Raw genomic sequence first — 24,149 nt, 5'->3', positions numbered from 1 at the left:
AAGGTAAGAATTTGCCCACTGAAGTCGGTTACGATGCAAAACTGCAGTCAGGTCAAGACCCTGGTGAGGATGACGAGCATGCAGATGAGCTTCCCTGAGACGGTTTCTGTGCAGAAATTCTTCAGTTGTCCAGGTGGCTGGTCATAGATGATCATGCAGGTGAAGAAGCCGGATGTGGAGGTTCTGGGGTGGTGGGGTTACACGTGGTCTGTGGATGTGAGGCCGGTTGGACGTACTGCCAAATTCTCTAAAACAACGTTGGAGGTAGCTTATGGTAGAGAAATTAAATTCTAACATTAAATTCTCTGGCAACAGCTTTGATGGAAATTCCTGCAGTCAGCATGCCAATTGAACGCTCCCTCAAAACTTGAGACATCTGTGACATTGTGTTGTGTTCCAAAACGGCACATTTTAGAATGGCCTTTTATTGTCCCCAACACAAGGTGCACCTGTGTAATGATCACGCTGTTTAATCAGCTTCTTGATATGCCACACCTGTCAAGTGGATGGATTATCTTGCCAAAGGATAAATGCTCACTAATATTGATGTAAACAAATTTGTGCACAAAATTGGAGAGAAATAAGCTTTTTGTGCATATGGAAAATGTATAGGATCTTTTATTTCAACTCATGAAATATGGGAACAACACTTAACCTGTTGCGTTTATATTTGTGTTCAGTGTAGTTAAAACGCTGTCCCTTCCACTTTAAGTATTGTATTTTGCGCTTCAGAGGGGGCAGAGTGAAAAAACAGCAGCAGGCCGTGCAACACAATCCCTCTCCAAAACTACACATATTGGTTAGTAGAGACCCTCCTGAGTATTTTACACCCCACTTTAACTGAGACAGGTAGAAAAGTTTTCGCTCTACAGCCCAATATTCACAACATGTATGTCGACATTGTATTTTTTCATTATTGGTCTATTTTGAAAACCATATTTTTTTATTTGCTTTCATAAATTACTTATAGCATTTTCTTGGCACAATTAAAGTGGCCATTGATTAAAATTCAATATAATTTGAATGCGTTATCCACATTGCAATGTTTTGGAATGCAGGCTTTTATTTTTAAGTTTTTATATTACCATATGAAAATGACATCATTGTTTGTGCTGCTGCTGGAGTACAAGTGTCTGTGTGGGAGTTTCATGAATAACGGGACACTAGCTGTCGAATCTATTATGTATTAGTATTATGGCGTTTGTGGTCAAATTTTCGTGTGCGGTAGTTACTAGGTTGCTTTTTATTCTTATCTCACTCATCGGAGTTTGGAGAGTGACATTGGTTAAAGATGACAATATCTACTGGTTTCTGACATTCCTCTTTCTACCTCTCGTTGTCGAAATGATAATAACTTTGAAAAGAAGAAAGGGAAAAGATTATAAATGGTAAGATGCTGTTCATTTATTTAGTCTTCTGAGTAGGCTTCGTACACTATTTTGCACATCATTATACTGTGCGTAATTTGTCATGTGCAGGCTATCCACATTTTAATCCTAAAGACATAACAGACAAATTAACAAGATAAAGTGCTAAATTAAGTTTTTCTGGGGAAGAGTCATATTAATTTATTTTTTTACTGTACAACTGACTACATCCCCCTTCCCCCTCCCTAGAGAGTCCTTATCCAGCTGCTTATCCCATTGTGCTAAATAAAATGTCCCGGTGTCACGGCAGTCAAAGGGAGGAGACCAAGGCGCAGCGTGGGATGCATACATTCTTCTTTATTACAAAGAACGAACACTAAACAAACTAACAAAATAACAAAGAAAACCGTGAAGCTATACAAAAATGAGTGCTGTGTCACGTTCCTGACCTGTTTTCTGTTGTTTGGTATGTGTTTAATTGGTCAGGGCATGAGTTGGGGTGGGTAGTCTATGTTATGTGTTTTCTATGTTGGGTTAATGGGTTGCCTGGTATGGCTCTGATTGTTTGACGTTTCCTCTGATTGAGAGCCATATTAAGGTAGGTTGTTCTCACTGTTTGTTGGTGGGTGATTGTTCCTGTGTCTGTGTAATCCACATGGGACTGTTTCGTTTGTTTGTTCGTTTTAGGTAGTCTGTTCCTGTACTTGCGTCCTTCGTCTATATGTAAGTTTGTTTGTTTCAGGTCTGTTGCCTTCGTTTATTGTTTTGTAGTTTGTTCTAGTGTTTTGTCAGTGTTTCGTCTGTTTGAAATAAATCGTTATGTATTCATCACCCGCTGTTCCTTGGTCCGTTCATACACCACCAGACTAACGTTACATGCTGACAGGCAACTACACATAGACAACTACCCACAAATACAGGTGGGTAAAGGCAACCTAAGTATGGTTCTCAATCAGAGACAACGATAGACGGCTGCCTCTGATTGAGAACCACACCCGGCCAAACACACAGAAATACAAATCATAGAAAAAAGAACATAGAATGTCCACCAAAATCACACCCTGACCAAACTAAAATAGAGACATAAAAAGCTCTCTACGGTCAGGGCGTGACAATACCCCCTCCCAAAGGTGCGGACTCCGGCCGCAAAACCTGAACCTATAGGGGAGGGTCTGGGTGGGCATTTCTCCGCGGTGGCGGCTCTGGTGTGGGACTTAGACCCCACTCCACCTCCGGCTTGGCCTCTAAAGCGGGGACCTTTGCCGCCGACCCCGGACTGGGGACCATCGTAGCAGGCCCCGGGCTGGAGGGCGCCTCTGGAGGCTCCGGGCTGGAGGCCGTCTCTGGAGACGCTGGGCTGGAGGCCGTCTCTGGAGGCGCCGGACTTGAGGCCGTCTTTGGAGGCGCCGGGCTGGAGGCCGTCTCTGGAGGCGCCGGGCTGGAGGCCGTCTCTGGAGGCGCCGGGCTGGAGGCCGTCTCTGGAGACGCCGGGCTGGAGGCCGTCTCTGGAGGCGCCGGGCTGGAGGCCGTCTCTGGAGGCGCCGGGCTGGAGGCGTCTCTGGAGGCGCCGGGCTGGAGGCCGTCTCTGGAGGCGCCGGGCTGGGCGCAAGCACAGGACTCACCGGGCTGGGGAGACATACAGGAGGCCTCTTCCTTGGCCGAGGCACCGGATACACTGGGCCGTGGAGGCGCTCTGGCGGTCTCGAGCGCAGAGCTGGCACCACCCGTTCTGGCTGGATGCCCACTTCCACCCGGCAAATGCGGGACGCTGGCACCGAGCACACCGACCTGTGAATGCTCGGCCGAGACACAGTGCGCATCACCCCATAGCACGGGGCGTGACCAGTCACATGCTCGCCACGGTAAGCACATGAAGTTGGCTCAGGTCTCCAACCTGACTCTGCCACACTCCCCGTGTCCCCATCTCCCCCCCCCAAAAAATTGGGGTGGCTGCCTCTCGGGCTTCCTTGCCAGCCGTGTTCCCTCATAACACTGGTTCCCTTTTCCTGCTGCCTCCGCGCTCCTGGCTGCCTCCACCTGTTCCCATGGGAGGCGATCCCTTCCAGCCAGGATCTCCTCCCATGTGTAGGATCCCTTGCCGTTCAGGATGTCCTCCCATGTCCAGTCCTCTCTTCCACGCTGCTTGGTCCTTTGGTGGTGGGTGGTTCTGTCACAGCCGTCAAAGGCACAGCGTGAGATGCGTACATTCTTCTTTATTACAAAGAACGAACACTAAACAAACTAACAAAATAACAAACGAACCGTGACGCTATACAAACATTAGTGCTGACAGGCAACTACACATAGACAACTACCGACAAATACAGGTGGGAAAAGGCAACCTAAGTATGGTTCTCAATCAGAGACAACGATAGACGGCTGCCTCTGATTGAGAACCACACCCGGCCAAACACACAGAAATACAAATCATAGAAAAAGGAACATAGAATGCCCACCCAAATCACACCCTGACCAAACCAAAATAGAGGCATAAAAAGCTCTCTACAGTCAGGGCGTGACACCTGGGACAAATTGGGATAGGGTGGTACCCCTAGACTGAAGAATAACATGTCTGTCTGCCACATCTCCCTCTGAGAGAAGACTTCCTGTGCTCCCAAAATAATATGTGATTGTTTTGTCAAACATTATGATGAAGTCATAAAGAGGATAAAGTGGTTAGGAATATTTTCATTCTGGCATGTGTTGGTTCTATTTGGTGTTATTTGTTTTACCACTGTGTTTTTTTCTTTGCGCTTAACATTTTTTTGTTGTAATTTTACATGCATTTATTTCTTTTTCTTTTTTCCCACTGCTGTATCATTTGTGCTGGATTTCTATTCTGTGGGCATAAGATATAAAACACATATATACACAGAAAATTGACCATGATTTGTGGATCACTTTGGAGAGGTGTGTGAATCTCTAAAATGCATGTGAATGGAATAAAGAGTTAATAAATAAAGTTCCTTTTCTCCTCCAACCCGAGGTTCTCGCCAGCCATTATGTTGTTCCTTGTCAGTATCATTCCATCCATCTGGATTCTGGAACTACATCATCAGCATCAAAACTCTAGTGACCTCCAGGTACAGAAAACAGAGAAGGAGAGAAATCCCACAACTCCATGTTCAATGTATGCATGACAGTTATCAAACATTTTCTTACAACTTCACTTATCTCATTTCAGTGCAAGAAACTGGACTCATGGGAAAATGTGAGAAGCATGATTTCTCTGAACGAAACGGTTGGGAATTTAACGGTTCAAACCTATCTAAAGGTGAATACTGGAACTGGTTTTAATTTCTTTACTATTTTGCCTTTTACCCTTTTGTATATACGCTACTTGACCAAACATATGTTGACTTGTTGGAAAGGTGGCATCCTGTGACAGTGCCACTTTGAAAGTCACAGAGCTCTTCAGTAAGACCCTTCTACTGCCAATGTTTGTCTATGGAGATTGCATGGTTGTCTGCTCGATTTTATATACCTGTCAGCAACGGGTGTGGCTGAAACAGCCGAATCCACTAATTTGAATGGGTGTCCATATACTCTTGTAAATATAGTGTATATTCTGACCATTCACTCAATATTTCATCATAGCATGAATCAAGTGACTAGAGTCTTATGATGTTGACTGTATAATGGGAAACCCTGTGTTTGTCATGATTTCTAACTAAATGTTTTTTGCCATTGTGCGTACACAGAAATGCTTGTCTAGTGCAAATGTTTCCTTGGAATTAGGGCCAGGACCCTTGACCTTAATCGAGAAATAAACTTGCAAACATTCAGAAGACAAGTCCTTATGAAATATATTCAGAAGGCCTTTGTGCACAGATGTATTTGGGAATACACAGTCAACGAGGGTGACATCTAAGTATACTTTTCGTTATTAACATATAAGGTTATTTCTATGGCAGTTACATGGCTCTTAGGGGTAATTAGCGGACTCTTCTTCCCTTCATATCCTGAGGCTTTCCAAAAGTACATTTTCTAGTGCTTATTATCTGTGGTTTGAACCTCTGTTCCTTCTCTTGACATTCAAGGGTCTTGACCAACTCTTGTCCACGGTTTGTCCCAACGACTGGATCCTGGCCCTCCATCAGGTCCTTCTAATCCTACTCATCATAGGGAAGTGGCTACTCCCACTGGGGGGCGGGGTCACACGGGAGGAGCTCTCCCAGCTCCTGCTCATCTTCGTTGGCACAGCAGCTGACATCTTGGAGTTCACCAGTGAAACACTGTCTGATGTCAAGTAGGTGTCCAACCTTTTGATTGACTTTACTGACTGCGGCTAAAAGCTTCTCAGAGGATTTCAGAGCCTTTAGCAGACTTTACTAGATCCCAGTGTTCTCACATTAATCTGGTGACCTAACTGCCTTTAGTGGTGTGTTGAGTTTTTGACTCCATATAGACTTTTGTATCACAAGGAACGACAATACTGCAGTGCTACTTAAATATTTACTAGTTACACACTTACTAAGTTACTACTAAGTGCGCATGCAACGTTTTACTTACTAGTTACTAAATAGTAGCAATACTGTAACAATCAGTGGTGAAATTCTCTCAAAATCACTCTGAGAATTCATCAATGTAAAATCCTAGAATTTACCTAAAAAACTAAAACCGTTAACAACAGTGGACATGCATTGACTTGTTGAGCTGTATGTTCCGTATTCCTCCCAGGGAAAACAGCCCTCAGCTGGTGTACATCATCTTGGCGGTGTGGACCTGGAGCATGTTACAGTTTCCTCTCCATCTGGCCGGTGGGTCTCTACATTTCATAATATTATTAATATCAGCAGTGAACTTAACTATCCTTGACTTTTGGCCAACAGACACAGGCTATCGGGATCTGTCCGAATGTTGAGGTTCGTATTCTTGAGGGTGAATTACAGATTTGATGTATTTTATATGCTGATGCCAAGACTTTCATGGTGGGTTTGAGGTTTCATTTTGAGTGGTACGGCCATGTTATAGACAACATTGTGGATGTCACATCTTTGAAGGCAAACCTTTCCTTCTCTGTTGTAGACATAGACCTGCAGAGAGCCTCCCCCCATGGCCCCACCAGCTTTCTCAAGTTATCTGTTTGTAGCATGACTGTGGCCAGAAAATAGTCTTGTCAGTGGAGTATTGATAATGCTTTAGGTAAACTCAATATGGGATCTGTTTAGACTTTGGCTAAACATTTGAAAGGAGGCAAACTAGCTCTATCGTAGCCATGTTGCTACATAAACAGCTGAGCAGATTTGTTTGCCATCACCATTTTTACTTCCTACACAAACTGCAATGATCTCACCAATGATAAAAGCAAACTTTATTTAGTACAGTCGGAAACTCAGTTTTATCATCAGTATGGCTAAAATTGGAAAATGCAGCAACACATTTGGACTTATATTACGTACCGTACAGTGATTTGATGTCAGCTTTATAAACAGATTATGGCTCACTTCTTCTTTGGTTCGTCATTGCTTGGCTGATGGATTAGGCTATTGACAGGCAAACTGCCAATAACCCAGACCTCCTGAAATCCATTATAGCCATGTGGCTAAACAATTCAGGGTTGAGGATCATAAAGAGTTCATTGCGGCCTCCCTTGTTCTCAGACCCACCCCTATCTACTGAATTATTCACAACCTGAAATGATTTACTAGAAGCGGATACGTAACCATCCACTCAACACACATAACATTATGAGGATGCACGTAGAATATGCAATTCTATAAATCTACTATTAGCCTGTTGAAGACCTCAACAAAAATACTTCAGGCCTTCAGCCCTAGTTTACAACAATATGATAAAATAGTTTTTGAAACTCAACTTGCGTGTGTGTGTGTGTGTGTGTGTGTGTGTCCTTAGTGGTGAACTCAAAGCCAGAAAGCGAGGGTGAGGGCCAAGGCGATTCCCTCCTGACCAAGCACAGCACAGACATATGGAGCATCATTGAGAGCCTATTCATCCAGGATGGCCCTTTCCTTGTGGTCCGGCTCACCGTCATGACCTACTTTGATGTATTCCACCAGATGTTGGTGTTCTTTGCAATTAAAAACTTCCTGGTGGTCATCCTAAACTTCTACCGGCTGGCCGTCATATGCCAGAACTACAGACCTGTAGTCAGGTCCAGAAGCAGCACTAACATCCCTGATTGTAGTAGGGTAGAGGTGGAGAGGAAGTATGGGGAGGGGAGGTTGGAGAGAGACAAGGTTCCTGCCTCTGCTTTGGAGGAAGTTAATACAGACTGTGAAAGTACCATTACGTAGTGCACCGTTTATACAATGCACAAGTTCAATATTGGACAAGATTTGTGAGTTCAAAAGCTGGAATTAATTATGTGATTTGACATTTCCATGGGTAAAGAGAAGGAGAGACAGAAACCGTTTAAAAGTCACAAGCGGCCTCCCGGGTGGCACAGTGGTCTAGGGCACTGCATCGCAGTGCTAACTGCGCCACCAGAGTCTCTGGGTTCTGTCGCAGCCGGCCGCGACCGGGAGGTCCGTGGGGCAACGCACAATTGGGCTAGCGTCGTCCGGGTTAGGGAGGGTTTGGCCGGTAGGGATATCCTTGTCTCATCGCGCTCCAGCGACTCCCGTGGCGGGCTGGGCGCAGTGCGCGCTAACGAAGGGGGCCAGGTGCCCGGTGTTTCCTCCGACACATTGGTGCGGCTGGCTTCCGGGTTGGAGGCGCGCTGTGTTAAAGAAGCAGTGCGGCTTGGTTGGGTTGTGCTTTGGAGGACGCATGGCTTTCGACCTTCGTCTCTCCAGAGCCCGTACGGGAGTTGTAGCGATGAGACAAGATAGTAATTACTAGCGATTGGATACCACGAAAATTGGGGAGAAAAGGGGAGAAAAAAAAAAAGAAAAAAAAAGTCACAAGCATATATTCAATTTCAGCTCAGCTGATTTTCTACAGTATTTTAACTTTTTTGTAATGTTTTTACCCCTTTGACAAAAATGACATGGCTTAGAAGTTTACCCCAAAGGTATGTGAAATAGAAGAAAAATGTTTGAGTTAGCAAACAAAGAGTATGACTGTAAAGGTAGGCAGCCAAATGTAACTGTCCACAGCTGACAAAATCAACCCAATTTTGTTTTCCAAAGGGTTGGTTTTGACGATGGGAAAAGGTGTGATTATGCAGTGGTTTCGGAAAGTATTCAGACCCCTTCCCTTTTTCAACATTTTGTTACGTTACAGACTTATTCTAAAATTGATTAAATAAAATGTTCCTCATCAATCTACACACAAAACCCCATAAGGACAAAGCGAAAACAGGTTTTTAGGAAATACCTTATTTACATAAGTATTCAGACCCTTTGCTATGAGACTCGAAATTGAGCTCAGGTGCCTCCTGTTTCCATTGATCATCCTTGAGATGTTTCTACAACACAATCCACCTGTGGTAAATTCAATGGATTGGTCATGATTTGGAAAGGCACACACCTGTCTATATAAGGTCCCACAGTAGACCGTTCATGTCAGAGAAAAAAAACAAGCCATGAGGTCGAAGGAATTGTCCATAGAGCTCAGAGACAGGATTGTGTCGAGGCACAGATCTGGGGAAGGGTACCAAAACATTTCTGCAATGTTGGAGGTACCCAAGGTACAGTAGCCTTCATCATTCTTCAATGGAAGAAGTTTGGAACCACCAAGATGTGAATGCGCTGTATGTTACTGTACTGTAAAACGCCTGGTTGAATTGAGTTTAGAATTTCATAGGGGTGAAATGGCAGGCAGTTTCATTTGTATTTTCTTCATTTAAATGTATTCATATTCTTTATTTTCATACAGGTAGATTGTTTTTTGTATTTTATGTTATTTCAATCATTGAAAAAAATGTATTCAGTGAACATATTTTAGACTTGACCATTTGTACTGTCTGGGTAGTCTACATACAGCAGATTTGGGAGGTCTTTATTGTTTGCATTCATTTTTAACAAAAGCTGCAAATCAATCCAAAGTCAAGACCTTATCAATTAAGCCTCATTGTTGGGCATTGTTTCTGGGTGCTGGTAAGTGTCTATCCCTATTCTTCCACATCGCCTAAGAGCCTGTACGTTATTTATGATGAGGGATACCTGGAGAATGTAGGACCTCTCTGAAATAATAATGGATGACCTTCCCTTCATTCAAATATATTTTTACCCGACCCTACTTGGAACGCTTAAAAAAAAAGTGACCCCCCTACAACCAATATAATAATTAAAACAAACTGGACAGCAGAGAACATGCCTACTGTTTACCCTCAACCCTAGGACAGACCAGAGCATTAGATATGTTTTTGTTTTTTAAGCATTACATTGCAAAGTAACCAGAAGGTTGTGGACCCGGGACACCAGGTGGGTGCAATTAATTATCAGGTAGAACAGAACCCCTATGAGGGCTGGAGCCTGCTGGTTAAGCGTTGAATACACATGGCCTATAGCATCGGGCACAAATTGAGATATAATAAGCAACTTTGAGCAATATGACATTTAATTGATTACAAATTACATGACCCTCCCCCTCTGACTGAAATTGAGAAAGCATGATATCCCCCATTTTCCTCTGGGAAACAATGTTGTACATTTCGACCACTCCTGGGTTATCTTTACATCACAGCCTGGGTTATCTTTACATCACAGAATGACTGTACTCACTCTCTAGGGTGAGTCCTCAGTGAGAACAATGCAGTCATACTAGGGGCTCTATTCAATGCGTATCACGTAAATTCAGCGTTACAGCGTGATTGAAATTTAAAGGCAATGTTCTCGGCAAAGGCTGTATTTGTCAGCTCAATTGGAAATTATCTTAAAATTTCTATCGCGCAATCTGTAACGCTTCTGGGTCTGAAGTCCAGATACTGTATGATAAATGTCACATTGTAGACATCGCTTCACATTACATTCATGTTAACTGCTCTCGTCAGAATGTAGGTCAATGTATAAACGGCATTTTATTCTGGGTGAGGATGACTTATGAAAAACAAACTGAATATGTTCAATAGAAATGCATTAGTCTATCCCTCATGCAGCAGCCTTTTGTTTTTAAATTGAAAGCCTGCTGTTTTATTTTCAACACTTGCCATTTATAAGCAATGAGTGACAGGCCAAGAATACAAAAGACCAAGCAACTAGAATGCCACATAACAAATCACTATTCATGTGAATTCACTTCACTCCCACTCAACTGTGCTTCTTTGTTGGAAGTGCCTGCAGTTTAGCCCAATGCATGAAGGAAACATGAAGAAAATACGTCTTCCTACACAACAGTGATCAATTAGGCACAAGGGGAGCGTTCCAGATAAACAAATTCTGAAGAAAATCTGAGATTATTTTATTAAATTCCTACTTCTCTAAAACCTTATATCTTAATTACACTAGCATCACTTAACTAAATATGGTAGGATACAATGAGCTAGTCCACTTTGAACATTGCTTAAACCAGTGCAGTCAACATTCGATATAATTTTGTACAACAGCTGATGAAACACTGTAAAAGTGTGAAAAAAATGTGATGTTATTTTGCATGGATGGCGTTTTGGCTTGCCTGGTGACATCACCAGGTGGTATAAGTTAATAGACCAATAACAACTAGTTCCGAACCGCTCTGCCAATAGATTAAGTTCACGGCCGTGTCATGAAAAGTTGCACCAGAAAGGGGTTTGTTTACATTGAAGTGAATAGAGAATCCTCTAACCTCAAATGCAGCTGGTGCAAATGAACACTTAATTCGATGGTTATGGTCAACATCGCAGATGTCATCGGAGGATTGATTACCTAGCAAGATATCACTAACAGAGGTAGATAAACCCAGAAAAATATACTTGAACATACTGTGGCTATAGCCATCAGTCTGGTGTTTTCATGGTCATCACTCACGTAAGTTTGTCAAGGTCCCGCAATCAGCATTCACTATCCTGCTAGTTTAGTGAGAATGCATGCTTGTAAACACAATATTGCTATAACAGTTTGTTTTCAGGTTACATATGCCTCCTCCACTCAGATTATTGATTCACACTGGTTAATGCACCGCTTTGGTGCACTTCCCCCTGGGAAATTTATCACATTTTTATAAACAATTATGGAAAACTATTACAGTAAGGCACTTGTCATCCAGAAACGATTTGATATTGAGAACTGCTACAATGGGCATTTAATGCTATTAAAAACAAATATGGTCATTTCCTACTTATCACACTAATCAGTCTCCAACGCATCCTTTTACTTTTAACAGAAAGGAACCTCCCTGTTCTGCTAGGGAAGACATCCACAACTAACCACCTTATTTAAATTTTAGTCCTGTAGCAGATGCTCTAATACAGAGGGATTCAAAGGAGCAATTGGGGTTAAGTGCATTGCTTAATAAGGGCACAGACAGATTTTTCACCACGTCGGCTCAGGGATTCGAACCAGCGACCTTTGGGTCACTGGCCCAACACTCTTAACCGCTAGGCTACATGCTGCCTCAATGGAGGACCATGTATGACATCAAGTAAAACCAGGCAGGATGCACAGACTTAATTCCAGTTTGGGAATATATGCAACTGTCAAGAAAAGCATTACACAACTTTAAAACAAATGCAGTATAGGTTGGCCAACTTAAACTTGCCCTAAAAAGGAATCTAACAGTTTCCTTCTGCCAGCCAGACAAAATACTGTGTTGGAGGAACTGGTTAGTTTTTTTTTTATCCCTGTATAATACATTTTCTTACACCATCTCTTAAATCAAATGGTTTGGTACTAGTTTTAAACAAGTCTAGAGGAAGAATTATGTTCAACCCTGATACGGTATGCCCGGCTAAAAGACACGTTTGAAAGCATCAAACAACGCAGGAATCCTGCAACAGTGACAGATTAACAGTTATTATTCCCCAATAAAAAAAAAACTACAAACACACAACTTAAAAGTAACAGATCTAGAAAAGTGCACTTTATTGAAAATATACTACCTTTGAATGTAACCTTAAGTACATGTCACTTTAGATCCAAACCGGTTTCTTTTTTAAACGCTATTTACAGAATAATGATTAATATTACCGGTAGATAGAAAAAGGACAAACAAAGAAAAAACAAACATACAAACAAAACCAGACGATCAATATGCTTCCATAATTGTACTATTTTTCAGGTCCTTTGAGTCGAGCTGTGTGGTGTTTACATCTTGACCGTGCTGGCAGGTAGAGTGGTTTTGTCCAGGTCGTCAAAGTATGGATGGCTCATAGCCTGTCTGGCAGAGATCCTCTTGGGTGGGTCATAGATTAGCGTTTTCTTTGAGAGAAAAAAAAAAATTACCTTCATAACCTTCTACAGAAGGTGGGACATGGTCATATGTATGTGTATCCTAAAGGCTACTGCTGGGCTAACGGAACAATAGGTCACATCAATATCACTAATGCTATCCAAAACACAACCAGCCGCTTGAAAAAGACACACGAGCACAGGGCTTCTACAGCAATGTTTCATAATGAATCAATGTAAATAAAATCAAGGAGAATGGTGAAATCTTACAGCAAGTAGATCAATGCCGTTCTTGTCCAGGTTCTTCACCATGGAAGACAGGTTCCCAGACTTCCACTTGGGGAACGTGTTCTTGTAGTCAGGCAGAGACTCCACCTCTGGCCAGATGTCATTGTTGGGAGTACCAAGGGTCCTGAAACAGGAGGAGACAACGATGCTTGATAAATACTTCACCCAAGCCAATGTGGTATGTCCATCATGGAGCAATTGTCTCTGTTGACTGTCTAACTTGTCTGTGTCAATAAATTTGGGATGGCTCGTCGCTCACGAAAAGATCAATCAAATGTCAGGCATCAAACTTATTGATTAACCAACCTAGATGTTGCTACTAGTAGGATTGGGTATATTACAGATGTGTATACTCGTATGCAAATATACCTGAAGATCCTGAAAAGCTGGTCTATCTCAGAGTCTCCGTGGAAAAGTGGTTTCTTTGTGGCCAACTCTGCAAAGATGGTCCCGATACTCCAGACATCTACAGGGGTGGAGTACCGTGGGGCCCCCAGCAGCACCTCAGGAGCCCTGTACCACAGTGTCACAACCTGGACACAAAGACACAGTTAATGACCTTATTAACACGTGTGCATACACACCCCTTATGATAGCTTAACAATGCTATCTGCTAATTAGTGATGTGCAGCTGGCGGACGATTCATTCTTTTTGAACAACTTTTTACTGACTCGAGAGTAATTTGTTCATTTCAGATTTTTCGTTTGACCTGCTGGCCGCAATGAATTCTAGAGCAGGATTAATACGCGCTCCTCCGCCTCAGTGGCTCCGTAGACATGCTCCGACCAGCAAATGTCCATCATGTGATCTATTTTCCCTGGTGCGCGATGCAGGCAGTATAGAGGAGAAAAATACGTTTAGAACTGATAACTTAAAGAATGGTGCAAGAATGTATGCTATTAATTGATTATTGAATGTTAACTCGATGGACACAGCTTTGTAGAACCAAAACATTCACAGCCAGCCTTTGCTCAACACTCGGTTAAAATCTATACCGGTTGCGGACGCAACTAGACCTCATTTAAAAAAAGGTATCAGTAAACAATATTTTTTGTATGCCTAGCAATCACAAATGTACATGGTCTGAAGCAAAGATATACAAGTCTGTCACAAATGACAGGTCCAATATCAAGCCACCTATGGTGAACGAGAGGCTTGTAGAATCATGATTCTATCTAGTTTTTTTGTTCATCGTTTGCCAGTAGGGGCTTCTGTGTGCTCTGGGTATTACTAAATCAAAATTGTATTTTTTTAACTGACTTGCCTACTTAAATAAAAGATTAACAAGTTCTTATTTACAATGACCGCCAACGCTGGGCCAATTGTGCGCTGCCCTATGGGACTCCCAATCACAGCTGGATGTGATACATCCCAGATGAACGAAATTAGTTGTTATTTTGACCGAAGGAGATGAAAAGATCAGAGTCAGTAAAAATAGCCTAATTTCCCATCACTACTGCTAATGCTCTTCGGAAATTAACTACGTGGTGTTCTGGCTTACCTCATGGGTATATACCCGGACTGGCACCCCGAAAGCCCTGGCCAACCCAAAGTCTGCCAGCTTGATCACTCCCTTGTTGTCAATCAGCAGGTTCTGAGGTTTCAGGTCTCTGTGGAGGACCCTTCTACAGTGGCAGAACAGGATGCCTTCCAAGATCTGGTACAGATAGCTCTGGATGGACAGGAGATGGCAACAGAGGGTTAAAATGAACCTACTAGCGAGAAACCATTTGTTTAGTCTGACAACTTGGACTAAAACACTAAGTTGGTATACCGTAAAACTTTCAATGAATAGCCTGGGTATTTATTTGCTTCAATCACTGAGCACAACCGGTACCTATTAAAAGACAGTCTTCTAGTTGAGCTAGGTGTCTGGTTTCAACAGTAGCGTGCAGTCTGACTGAAAGCCCAATATGTCAAGCCAGCCTGTACTAAAAGCAAAGTCGGAGGCACTACGGTCACTTAGAGTGGTGTTACACCTCCTTCGCTTTCACCCTGATCATTTTGTGGGAATATCAGAATTGTGTCCATGGTAACCTCGTAAACAATTCATTTAGACCCTGTGTTTATTTGCCGAATGTGTGCAATTACCCGGCTATTAAAAGGGTCAGGCGGCTATTTGAGACTTAGCGTTTAATTGAAGTTTCACAGTACTCAGTAGTATCAAGAGCAGATAGTGAAAAAAAGAGATCAAAACAAGGTTGTGTGCATCATGACTGTCATGCCCTCAGTGGGGCCCATACCTTCACAAGCATGGGGTCCATGTACTGGCCCGAGGGGATAGAGTCTAGGTATTTCTTCAGGTCCATGGACAGGAACTCAAAGATGAGGTACAGTCTGGACTCCTGCATCAGCACATCTAGAAGCCTGTTTGGAAACAAAACACATGGGAAACAAACATAGGCTATTTACTTAGTTGAAGTCGGAAGTCTACTTACACTTAGGTTGGAGTCATTAAAACTCGTTTTTCAACCACTCCACAAATTTCTTGTTAACAAACTATAGTTTTGGCAAGTCGGTTAGGACATCTACTTTGTGCACGACAAGTAATTTTCCCAACAATCTTTTAGACAGATTATTTCACTGTATCACAATTCCAGTGGGTCAGAAGTTTCATACACTAAGTTGACTGTGCCTTTAAACAGCTTGGAAAATTCCAGAAAATGATGTCATGGCTTTAAAAGCTTCTGATAGGCTAATTTACATAATTTGAGTCAATTGGAGGTGTACCTGTGGATGCATTTCAAAACCTACCTTCAAGCCCTCTTGGCTTGACATCATGGGAAAATCAAAAGAAATCAGCCAAGACCTCAGAAAAACAATTGTAGACCTCAACAAGTCTGGTTCATCCCTGAGAGCAATTTCCAAACGCCTGAAGGCACCACGTTCATCTGTACAAACAATAGTACGCAAGTATAAACACCATGGGACCACGCCGCCGTCATACCGCTCAGGAAGGAGACGCCTTCTGTCTCCTAGAGATGAACGTACTTTGGTGCGAAATGTGAAAATCAATCCCAGAACAGCAGCAAAGGACCCTGTGAAGATGCTGGAGGAAACAGGTACAAAAGTATCTTTATCCACAGTAAAGACTAGTCCTATATCGACATAACCGGAGGCCCCTCAGAAAGGAAGAAGCCACTACTCCAAAACCACCATAAAAAAGCCAGACTACAGTTTGCAACTGCACAAAGGGACAAAAATCGTACTTTGGAGAAATGTCCTCTGGTCTGATGAAACAAAAATGTAACTGTTTGGCCATAATGACCAGCGTTATGTTTAGAGAAAAAGGCGTATGCTTGCAAGCCGAAGAACATCATCCCAACCGTGAAGCACGGGGGTGGCAGCATAATGTTGTTGGGGTGATTTGTTGCAGGAGGGACTGACGCACTTCACAAAATAGATGGCATCATGAGCCAGGAAAAGTATGTGGATATATTGAAGCAACATCTCAAGACATCAGACAGGAAGTTAAAGCTTGGTCGCAAATGTGTCTTCCAAATAGACAATGACCCAAGCATACTTCCAAAGTTGTGGCAAAATGGCTTCAGAACAACAAAGTCAAAGTCAAGGAGTGGCCATCACAAAGCTCTGACCTCAATCCTATAGAAAATTTGTGGGCAGAACTGAAAAAACATGTGTGAGCAAGGAGGCCTACAAACCTGACTCAGTTACACCAGCTCTGTCAAGAGGAATGTGCCAAAATACACCAAACTTGTTGTGGGAAGCTTGTGGAAGGCTACCCGAAACATTTGATCCAGGTTAAACAATTTAAAGGCAATGCTACCAAATACTAATTTGAGTGGATGTAAACTTCTGACCCACTGGAAATGTGATGAAAGAAAAAGCTGAAATAAATCTATACTATTATTCTGACATTTCACATTTTTAAAATAAAGTGGTGATCCTAACTGAACTAAGACAGGGAATATTTACTAGGATTAAATGTCAGGAATTGTGAAAAACTGAGTTTAAATGTATTTGGCTAAGGTGTATGTAAACTTCTGACTTCAACTGTATGTATACACTAGACAGATAAATATGATATGACAAATGCTAGACTTGACCAGGCCTTTGGCATAATGATGTGTCAGTTTTGAACTGGTAAGACAAATCACATGTTTACTTCTCTTGCTGCCTGGCTACTGTAAACACTTTAAGAACCCCACAGACTGTTTGTTACATACTGTACAACATTAGGGTGTGCTAGCTCTTTGAGAAGAGAGATCTCTCTAACAGCCGTGCTTGGCACTCCCTCCTCCTCACTCTCCAGACGGATCTTCTTCATTGCCACCACCTGGCCTGTCGACTTGTTTCTGCCTTTGTACACAACCCCATAGGTACCTGGAAATCACAGGCACAACTCATTCTTTACTTTGGTGTGTAGCTAGTAATTAACGTGATGAATAAGGTATGGTGAATAGGTTGTCATAGCTAAAGGAAGACAATCAAATTACATGCACATAAGTCTAGTTAGAGTTGACTCCGAGTGGAGTTTCGGGGGGAAAACAAACCAAAGTTGAGCACATAACTTACCCTCTCCGATTTTCTCTATTTTCACGTAATCTTCCATTGTTCCCTGAAAAAACAGGGTAAGTTTGCTACAAAACAAACCAATTATGCCATTTCAAATGAACGACAAGTCAAAAATAGCAAACTGGGTTTGTTTTTGTTTGCACTAACGTTAACTATGAAACGTGTTAACTGTCCATCTTAAAAGTGATAGGAAATTAAGCATGCAGTCAGCGAATGTGAAAAACAGCCATCTAGCTAATGCGTTAGCTGGCTAATTTAACTAACGTTACCGTAGCTAGCTAGACAACTGAATTAGATAGACATTTAATTAGCTAGTTAGCATCATTATTCAATAACAAAAGCTAAACAGTAAAACCATGCATTACTTTGTGACACCTTTAGTAATAATTTCAAATATCTTTGTTTTTACATGCTGTGCAAATGTTTCCTCAATGCAAGCGAGCTAACTAGCTAAATTGTAAATGCCTTGATGACAACTGCTACAATACAATCGACCAAACAAACCTTGTAGATAAAAAGGTGACACATACATATATAGCTACCTTCCAATATCGTTGTGTAATTTGACTGTAGCTAAATGAACTAGCGAGGTGAATGCGTGTTGCTCTCCTGCAGTCAGCTACGTTACAGTACTGAGTGGGTGCATTCTTTTCGAATTGGCCGCGGCGCTTCAGGCTTTCAAAACCAAGCAATCACGTCGCTCGCTGTCTTTCAAAAGCACCAATCGGGAGGTGGCCAGCTCGAAGCGGGATTATATGGTTTTAAAGCGCGCTGGTGTCGGGAAATGTTTATGGATTAATAAATCATTAGGATTTTTTTTAGGGGAATGTACCTTCATTTTCCTGATTATTGAAAGAACTTGTTAGAAAAACAGTTTTCACTCAAAAGCATTTTGTCAGACATTTAAAAAATATTGGTTCAACTTCAAATCGTTTGAAATGTAGATTGGTTACCAGTATATTCATTAATTGTTTAAAAAATATATAATAATCATCCCTGGTCATAGTAATAGCAAATATTTTTTATAACTAACCTCACTATTCTATCTGTGGTAATAGGCTACAACAGCGTTTCCCAAACTCGGTCCTTCCACATAATATTTTCAGTAGAGGACATGTTGGTTCACTGGTCACATGTATTTAGAGCACACAGATGACCCGGAAGTAGGCATACTAGGGATGCACAGGTATGGAGAACACAGAAAAAAAATTATGCTCTGGGATGCTTTTATGGAATTTTTACTATGTTACTATGTTTATATCTTTGCTGCTAATAAATGGACAAAAGACCCAACCAAAGAGCTACTTGGAAAGCAGTTGGTTTTGCATGCGTTTATTTACATTTGCATGCGTTTATTTACATTTGCAAATTGAAATTCCGTGCTAGAGTGGCTATAGGAGCTTTTGACTTGGTAGCCACTGCAATACCAATTAAATTCCCCCTGAGCTGTTTTGGGTTTACCCTTTTTAGACTATGCACCCTTTTCAAGTAGTCAAACCTATGGGTCAAACACCAGGGTCATGTCCTAACTTGTCAAAAATGCCTGGCTTCAGGAAGTTTAACAGTCAACAAATGGAGAGAGAAAAATGTGACCTGAGTTTCCCCCCATATTTTGAATAATTATTCATCTCTTACAATGACACAAAATGTGAACAATTACATGAAAATAACACTCCATCTGCAAATAAATTATGTTATGCATTTTAGAATGAAGGAAAACATCTTAGAGTTAATTACAAAAGAAGATGAATAAAGGAGTTCAACAGAGCATAAATTATTGCTGCTTTTGGGGTTACATTAATTATGCATAGTGAAGTACTTTCTAATAACTCATTATGCAAAATGCTCAAGGATAAAACATTAGCTAATGATTAAAACACTCCACACTCAACCATATGAATAATGGAGATTAATCTCCTGGCTGGGTGCATAGTTAGGAAAGTTCACAGTGGAACGTAAATGATTGTCACTAGTTAGCACAGCCACAAAGTCATAAACCCCGCCATATTGTAATTGTAGAATTGATCTTCTTAAAATCCTCTTTTTTTTTTGCCTAACCCTAACCATAAATGAAGACCAAAAAGTACATTTTTGTTTTCATGAATTTGTACGATTTAGCCTATTTCGACTATGACTATGCTATCTAGTGGAAACGAACATCACATAGTTTTATTTTATTTTTACACAATGAACTCATCTGTGTACTCATCAATTGTTCCAGTGACTTTCAAAGTAAAACAACAGGATGGAAATTCAATCAGCAGCATTAGCAGGGTAGTGATCAATTACTTCCAATTATCTGCTTGTTTCTTTATGTAATATGCAGTATTCCTACCAATTGATATAGGTTTCAATGTGTCATGTTTCAGTTTGGATATGTCATATTTCTCACATTCGATGATAATTATCTTATAGGCTAGTGGCCAATGCTCAAAAAGGTATAACAAAGCACAACCATGTTTTTCCATATTTCAAAGGTCTCCCATATATGAAATGGATGTTTGTATAAAAATATTTTACTGCAAAAGTGGTTCAATTGATAGATATTTTGGAACACTCCATTAACTCAAAACGTGCACAATAATGGCAGGCTGGAAGGGGGTGGGCAACCTAAACTCATGTAACCCAATATTGTAAGCTCTGATATTGCTAAAATGTAGAATACAAGTAGTCAGTTGTCTGCCCTACATACACATACAAACATTTGGATATCTTAATGCACCTTGGAAATGTAGACCTGTAAAAACATAGATACAATAGTCAGAAATACCAACTATGAATATTTATGATGAATATAAACTTCAGTTTTTGGTAGCTGTTCAATAGACAACTTTCCAAGTCAAATTTGCTCTCAATAAGTGCTGTATGGTCCTGCCTGACACAAATGCATACATTTATTCAACTAGTGTGCCCAAAGACAGAATAACACAATCAAAATGAACAAGGGCTACTTATATGCAGGCTAAGGTGTTTGAGTGCAATCATGTTGGCCATATTGGATTCAGGATAAAATTGATTATCACCAACAGTCTTTATAGGCATGTGTGTTCTACACAATTCTGAAAATGCCTCTATTTAACAAAATTCATATTTACAGGTGATTTAGCCTCCATCAAATGTTATTATGGCAGCCATATTTGATTTTGGACAACATATTAGATTTGAGGCTAAATATGAAGATATTTTATGATTGCCCCTTTGAATTTATTGCAAGACTAGGGGCTAAAGATACAAAATCCTTCAAAGAACCTTGGACCCCAAAACATTTCATTTCGATGTCTGAGCGATCCGTGTACTGTTCGTTCAATCAATATCCGAACTTAAACAATGAAGACAGATAATCATTTTGACTGCATTAATACATTTTTCTAATGTCATCCACAATATTTAATTAATGAACAGAAACGTATGGGCGTTGAGAGGAAGGGCTGCAACAGGATACGAGTGCTAGTGGTTTTCAAAGTAAAAGCTGTGTGACTATCTGACTATACCTGACCATCACTCCAGCTAGTTAGCTTTCGCCGGGTTAGTTATTCCCACTGGGAATGTATAGTTATAATAAGGGCCACTAACAAGTAACGTTAGTTAACTAGTTAGCTGCCTTCCTTCAATGATTGGTGGCTTCACTGACAGACAAGACAGGGAGCTTGTATTAAAAGCCACCAAGCATCGAGCTAAAGGCTAAAGCTGGCCATCATATTAAACAGGTGTGTGTGTGTGTGTGTGTGTGTGTGTGTGTGTGTGTGTGTGTGTGTGTGTGTGTGTGTGTGTGTGTGTGTGTGTGTGTGTGTGTGTGTGTGTGTGTGTGTGTGTGTGTGTGTGTGTGTGTGTGTGTGTGTGTGTGTGTGTGTGTGTGTGTGTGTGTGCGCGCGCGCAGGCCTGTCAGTGTGTACACTCAGCTAACACGGCTTGACATACAAAGTTGACTATCACCCACTCTATGCCATCAGGTGAATATGAATGAATTATTAACGATTGTTTATATGGTGTAGGTAGCTAGCTATACTTGGTCCTTCCCTCCACCTAATAATGGCAGAGATGAAAGGAATTAAGATAGACTTTCAATTGTTCAATCATTTGAATTTTCTCAATGGTAATTAGTGAGTATATCTGGAGAGAAATAGGTGGGTATGCTTTGTATGCCTGCGTATTGCCACCACTACAGCTGCACTACTGGGTGAGAAGAGAATCTGGCATTGTTGACAGTGACACAACACATACAGTGCATTCGGAAAGTATTTGGTAGTTTCTGACATTCTTTTCTGCAGATCCTCTCAAGCTCTGTCAGGTTGGATGGGGAGTGTCGCTGCACAGCTTTGTTCAGGTCTCTCCAGAGATGTTCGATCGGGTTCAAGTCCGAGCTCTGGCTGGTCCACTCAAAGACATTCAGAGACTTGTCCCGAAGCCACACCTGTGTTGTCCTGGCTGTGTGCTTAGGATTGTTGTCCTGTTGGAAGGTGAACCTTCATCCTAGTCTGAGCTTCTGAGCACTCTGGAGCAGGTTTCCATCAAGGATCTCTGTACATTGCTCCGTTCATCCACATTATTTGGTACCCTTCCCCAGATCTGTGCCTCCACACAATCCTGTCTCAGGGCTCAATGGATAATTTGTCACGTTCGTCGTTTGGATGAAGAGAGGAGGACCAAGGCACAGCGTGATAAGAATACATTCTTCTATTTATTTAACGAAACGAAGAACACTTAAACAAACTATGCAAAACAACAAACGAACGTGAAGCTATATATTAAAAAAGTGCATACACAGGCAACTTACATATAGACAATAACCCACGAAATACCCAACGGAATATGGCTGCCTAAATATGGTTCCCAATCAGAGACAACGATAAACAGCTGCCTCTAATTGAGAACCAATCTAAGCAACCATAGACATACAAACACCTAGACTAGAAAACACTCCATAAACATACAAAACCCCTAGACTAGTCAAAACACATAAATCCCCCATGTCACACCCTGACCGAACCAAAATAATAAAGAAAAGATAACTAAGGCCAGGGCTTGACAGGGTCTGGGTGGGCCTTCTTACGGCGGCGGCTCGGGTGCGGCTCGGGTGCGGAATTGGACCCCACTCCAACATAGTCGTTACCCGCTTTGGTGGCGACTCTGCAGCGGGTCTCGGACTGAAGACCATCGTAGAGAGCGCCACTGGACGGAGGGGCGCCTCAGGACTGAGGGGCAGCTCCGGACTGAGGGGCAGCTCCGGACTGAGGGGCAGCTCCGGACTGAGGGGCAGCTCCGGACTGAGGGGTAGCTCAGGACTGAGGGGTAGCTCAGGACTGAGGGGCAGCTCCGGACTGACGGGCAGCTCCGGACTGACGGGCAGCTCCGGACTGAAAGGCAGCTCCGGACTGAGGGGTAGCTCCGGACTGAGGGGTAGCTCCGGACTGAGGGGTAGCTCAGGACTGAGGGGTAACTCAGGACTGAAAGGCAGCTCCGTACTGAGGGGTAACTCAGGACTGAGGGGCAGCTCCGGACTGGCGGGCGGCTCTGGCAGCTCCTGACTGGCGGGCGGCTCTGGCGGCTCCTGACTGGCGGTCAGCTCTGGCTGCTCCTGACTGGCGGGCGGCTCTGGCGGCTCCTGACTGGCGGGCGGCTCTGGCGGCTCCTGACTGGCTCTGGCGGCTCCTGACTGACGAAAGGCTCTAGCGGCTCCTGACTGACGGACGGCTCTAGCGGCTCAGGACAGATGGGCGGCTCTGACGGCTCAGGACAGACGGGCGGCTCTGACGGCTCAGGACAGACGGGCGGCTCAGGCGGCGCTGGACAGACGGGCAGCTCAGGCGGCGCTGGACAGACGGGCAGCTCAGGCGGCGCTGGACAGACGGGCAGCTCAGGCGGCGCTGGACAGAGGGGCAGCTCAGGCGGCGCTGGACAGACGGGCAGCTCAGGCGGCGCTGGACAGACGGGCAGCTCAGGCTTGCCAAGGCGCACTGTTGGCCTGGTGCGTGGTGCCGGAACTGGTGGTACCGGGCTGGAGACACGCACCTCAAGGCGAGTTCGGGGAGAAGGAACAGGGCATACTGGACTGCCGAGGCGCACTATAAGCCTGGTGCGTGGTGCCGGCACTGGTGGTACCGGGCTGGGGGCACGCACCTCAGGGCGAGTGCGAGGAGCAGTAACAGGGAGTACTGGACCCTGGAGGCGCACAGGAAGCCTGGAGCGTGGTTCCGGAACTGGTGGTACCGGGCTGGGAACACGCACCTCAGGGCTAGTGCGGGGAGGAGGAACAGGGCGTACAGGGCTCTGGAGACGCACAGGAAGCCTGGTGTTTTACTTACAGTTGAAGTCGGAAGTTTACATACACCTTAGCCAAATACATTTAAACTCAGTTTTCACAATTCCTGACACTTAATCCTAGTAAAAATTCCCTGTTTTAGGTCAGTTAGGATCACCACTTTATTTTAAGAATGTGAAATGTCAGAATAATAATAGAGAGAATGATTTATTTCAGCTTTTATTTCTTTCATCACATTCCCAGTAGGTCAGAAGTTTACATACACTCAATTAGTATTTGGTAGCATTGCCTTTAAATTGTTTAACTTGGGTCAAACGTTTCGGGTAGCCTTCAACAAGCTTCCCACAATAAGTTTGGTGTATTTTGGCCCATTCCTCCTGACAGAGATGGTGTAACTGAGTCAGGTTTGTAGGCCTCCTTGCTCGCACACGTTTTTTCAGTTCTGCCCACATGTTTTCTATAGGATTGAGGTCAGGGCATTGTGATGG

At 42.8% G+C, this 24,149-nt stretch overlaps 2 protein-coding genes across 4 annotated transcripts; one reads left to right on the top strand and one right to left on the bottom strand.

Moving 5' to 3' along the window:
- Positions 1-1,194: 1,194 nt before the first annotated feature.
- On the top strand, positions 1,195-12,155 carry tmem26a (transmembrane protein 26a). Its single transcript, XM_055902583.1, has 6 exons — positions 1,195-1,388; positions 4,354-4,450; positions 4,552-4,641; positions 5,408-5,616; positions 6,048-6,127; positions 7,224-12,155. The coding sequence occupies exons 1-6, from the start codon at positions 1,195-1,197 to the stop codon at positions 7,622-7,624; spliced, it is 1,071 nt and encodes a 356-aa protein (XP_055758558.1). The 3' UTR covers positions 7,625-12,155.
- Positions 12,156-12,240: 85 nt separating this feature from the next.
- Positions 12,241-18,053, bottom strand: LOC129836428 (cyclin-dependent kinase 1). Of its 3 annotated transcripts, none has more exons than XM_055902587.1 (8): positions 17,933-18,053; positions 17,403-17,445; positions 17,054-17,210; positions 15,110-15,233; positions 14,368-14,538; positions 13,235-13,398; positions 12,848-12,989; positions 12,241-12,607 (listed from the first exon to the last, which is right to left on the bottom strand). In XM_055902587.1, the coding sequence occupies exons 2-8, from the start codon at positions 17,437-17,439 to the stop codon at positions 12,494-12,496; spliced, it is 909 nt and encodes a 302-aa protein (XP_055758562.1). In that variant the 5' UTR covers positions 17,440-17,445; positions 17,933-18,053; the 3' UTR covers positions 12,241-12,493. The 3 variants fall into 3 exon arrangements, with proteins under 3 accessions (XP_055758562.1, XP_055758561.1, XP_055758560.1); XM_055902586.1 differs by having other exon boundaries at positions 17,945-18,050; XM_055902585.1 differs by having other exon boundaries at positions 17,907-17,993.
- Between the last annotated feature and the right edge of the window lie 6,096 nt (positions 18,054-24,149).

Source organism: Salvelinus fontinalis, chromosome 37, assembly GCF_029448725.1.
Source record: "Salvelinus fontinalis isolate EN_2023a chromosome 37, ASM2944872v1, whole genome shotgun sequence".
Lineage (NCBI taxonomy): Eukaryota > Metazoa > Chordata > Actinopteri > Salmoniformes > Salmonidae > Salvelinus > Salvelinus fontinalis.
Note: the sequence above shows the minus strand (reverse complement) of the source record. Positions and strands in the feature narration are given on the sequence as shown.

Coding starts and splice junctions, on each gene's coding strand:
- LOC129836428 (XM_055902585.1), bottom strand. CDS start 17,930: ATGTGTCACCTTTTTATCTACAAG. Junction 17,211..17,402: donor AATAGAGAAAATCGGAGAGG/GTAAGTTATGTG, acceptor TGTGATTTCCAG/GTACCTATGGGGTTGTGTAC. Junction 12,990..13,234: donor CAGCTTTTCAGGATCTTCAG/GTATATTTGCAT, acceptor CTCCTGTTTCAG/GACCCTTGGTACTCCCAACA.
- tmem26a (XM_055902583.1), top strand. CDS start 1,195: ATGGCGTTTGTGGTCAAATTTTCGTGTGCGGTAGTTACTAGGTTGCTT. Junction 4,642..5,407: donor CGGTTCAAACCTATCTAAAG/GTGAATACTGGA, acceptor TTGACATTCAAG/GGTCTTGACCAACTCTTGTC. Junction 5,617..6,047: donor GAAACACTGTCTGATGTCAA/GTAGGTGTCCAA, acceptor TATTCCTCCCAG/GGAAAACAGCCCTCAGCTGG.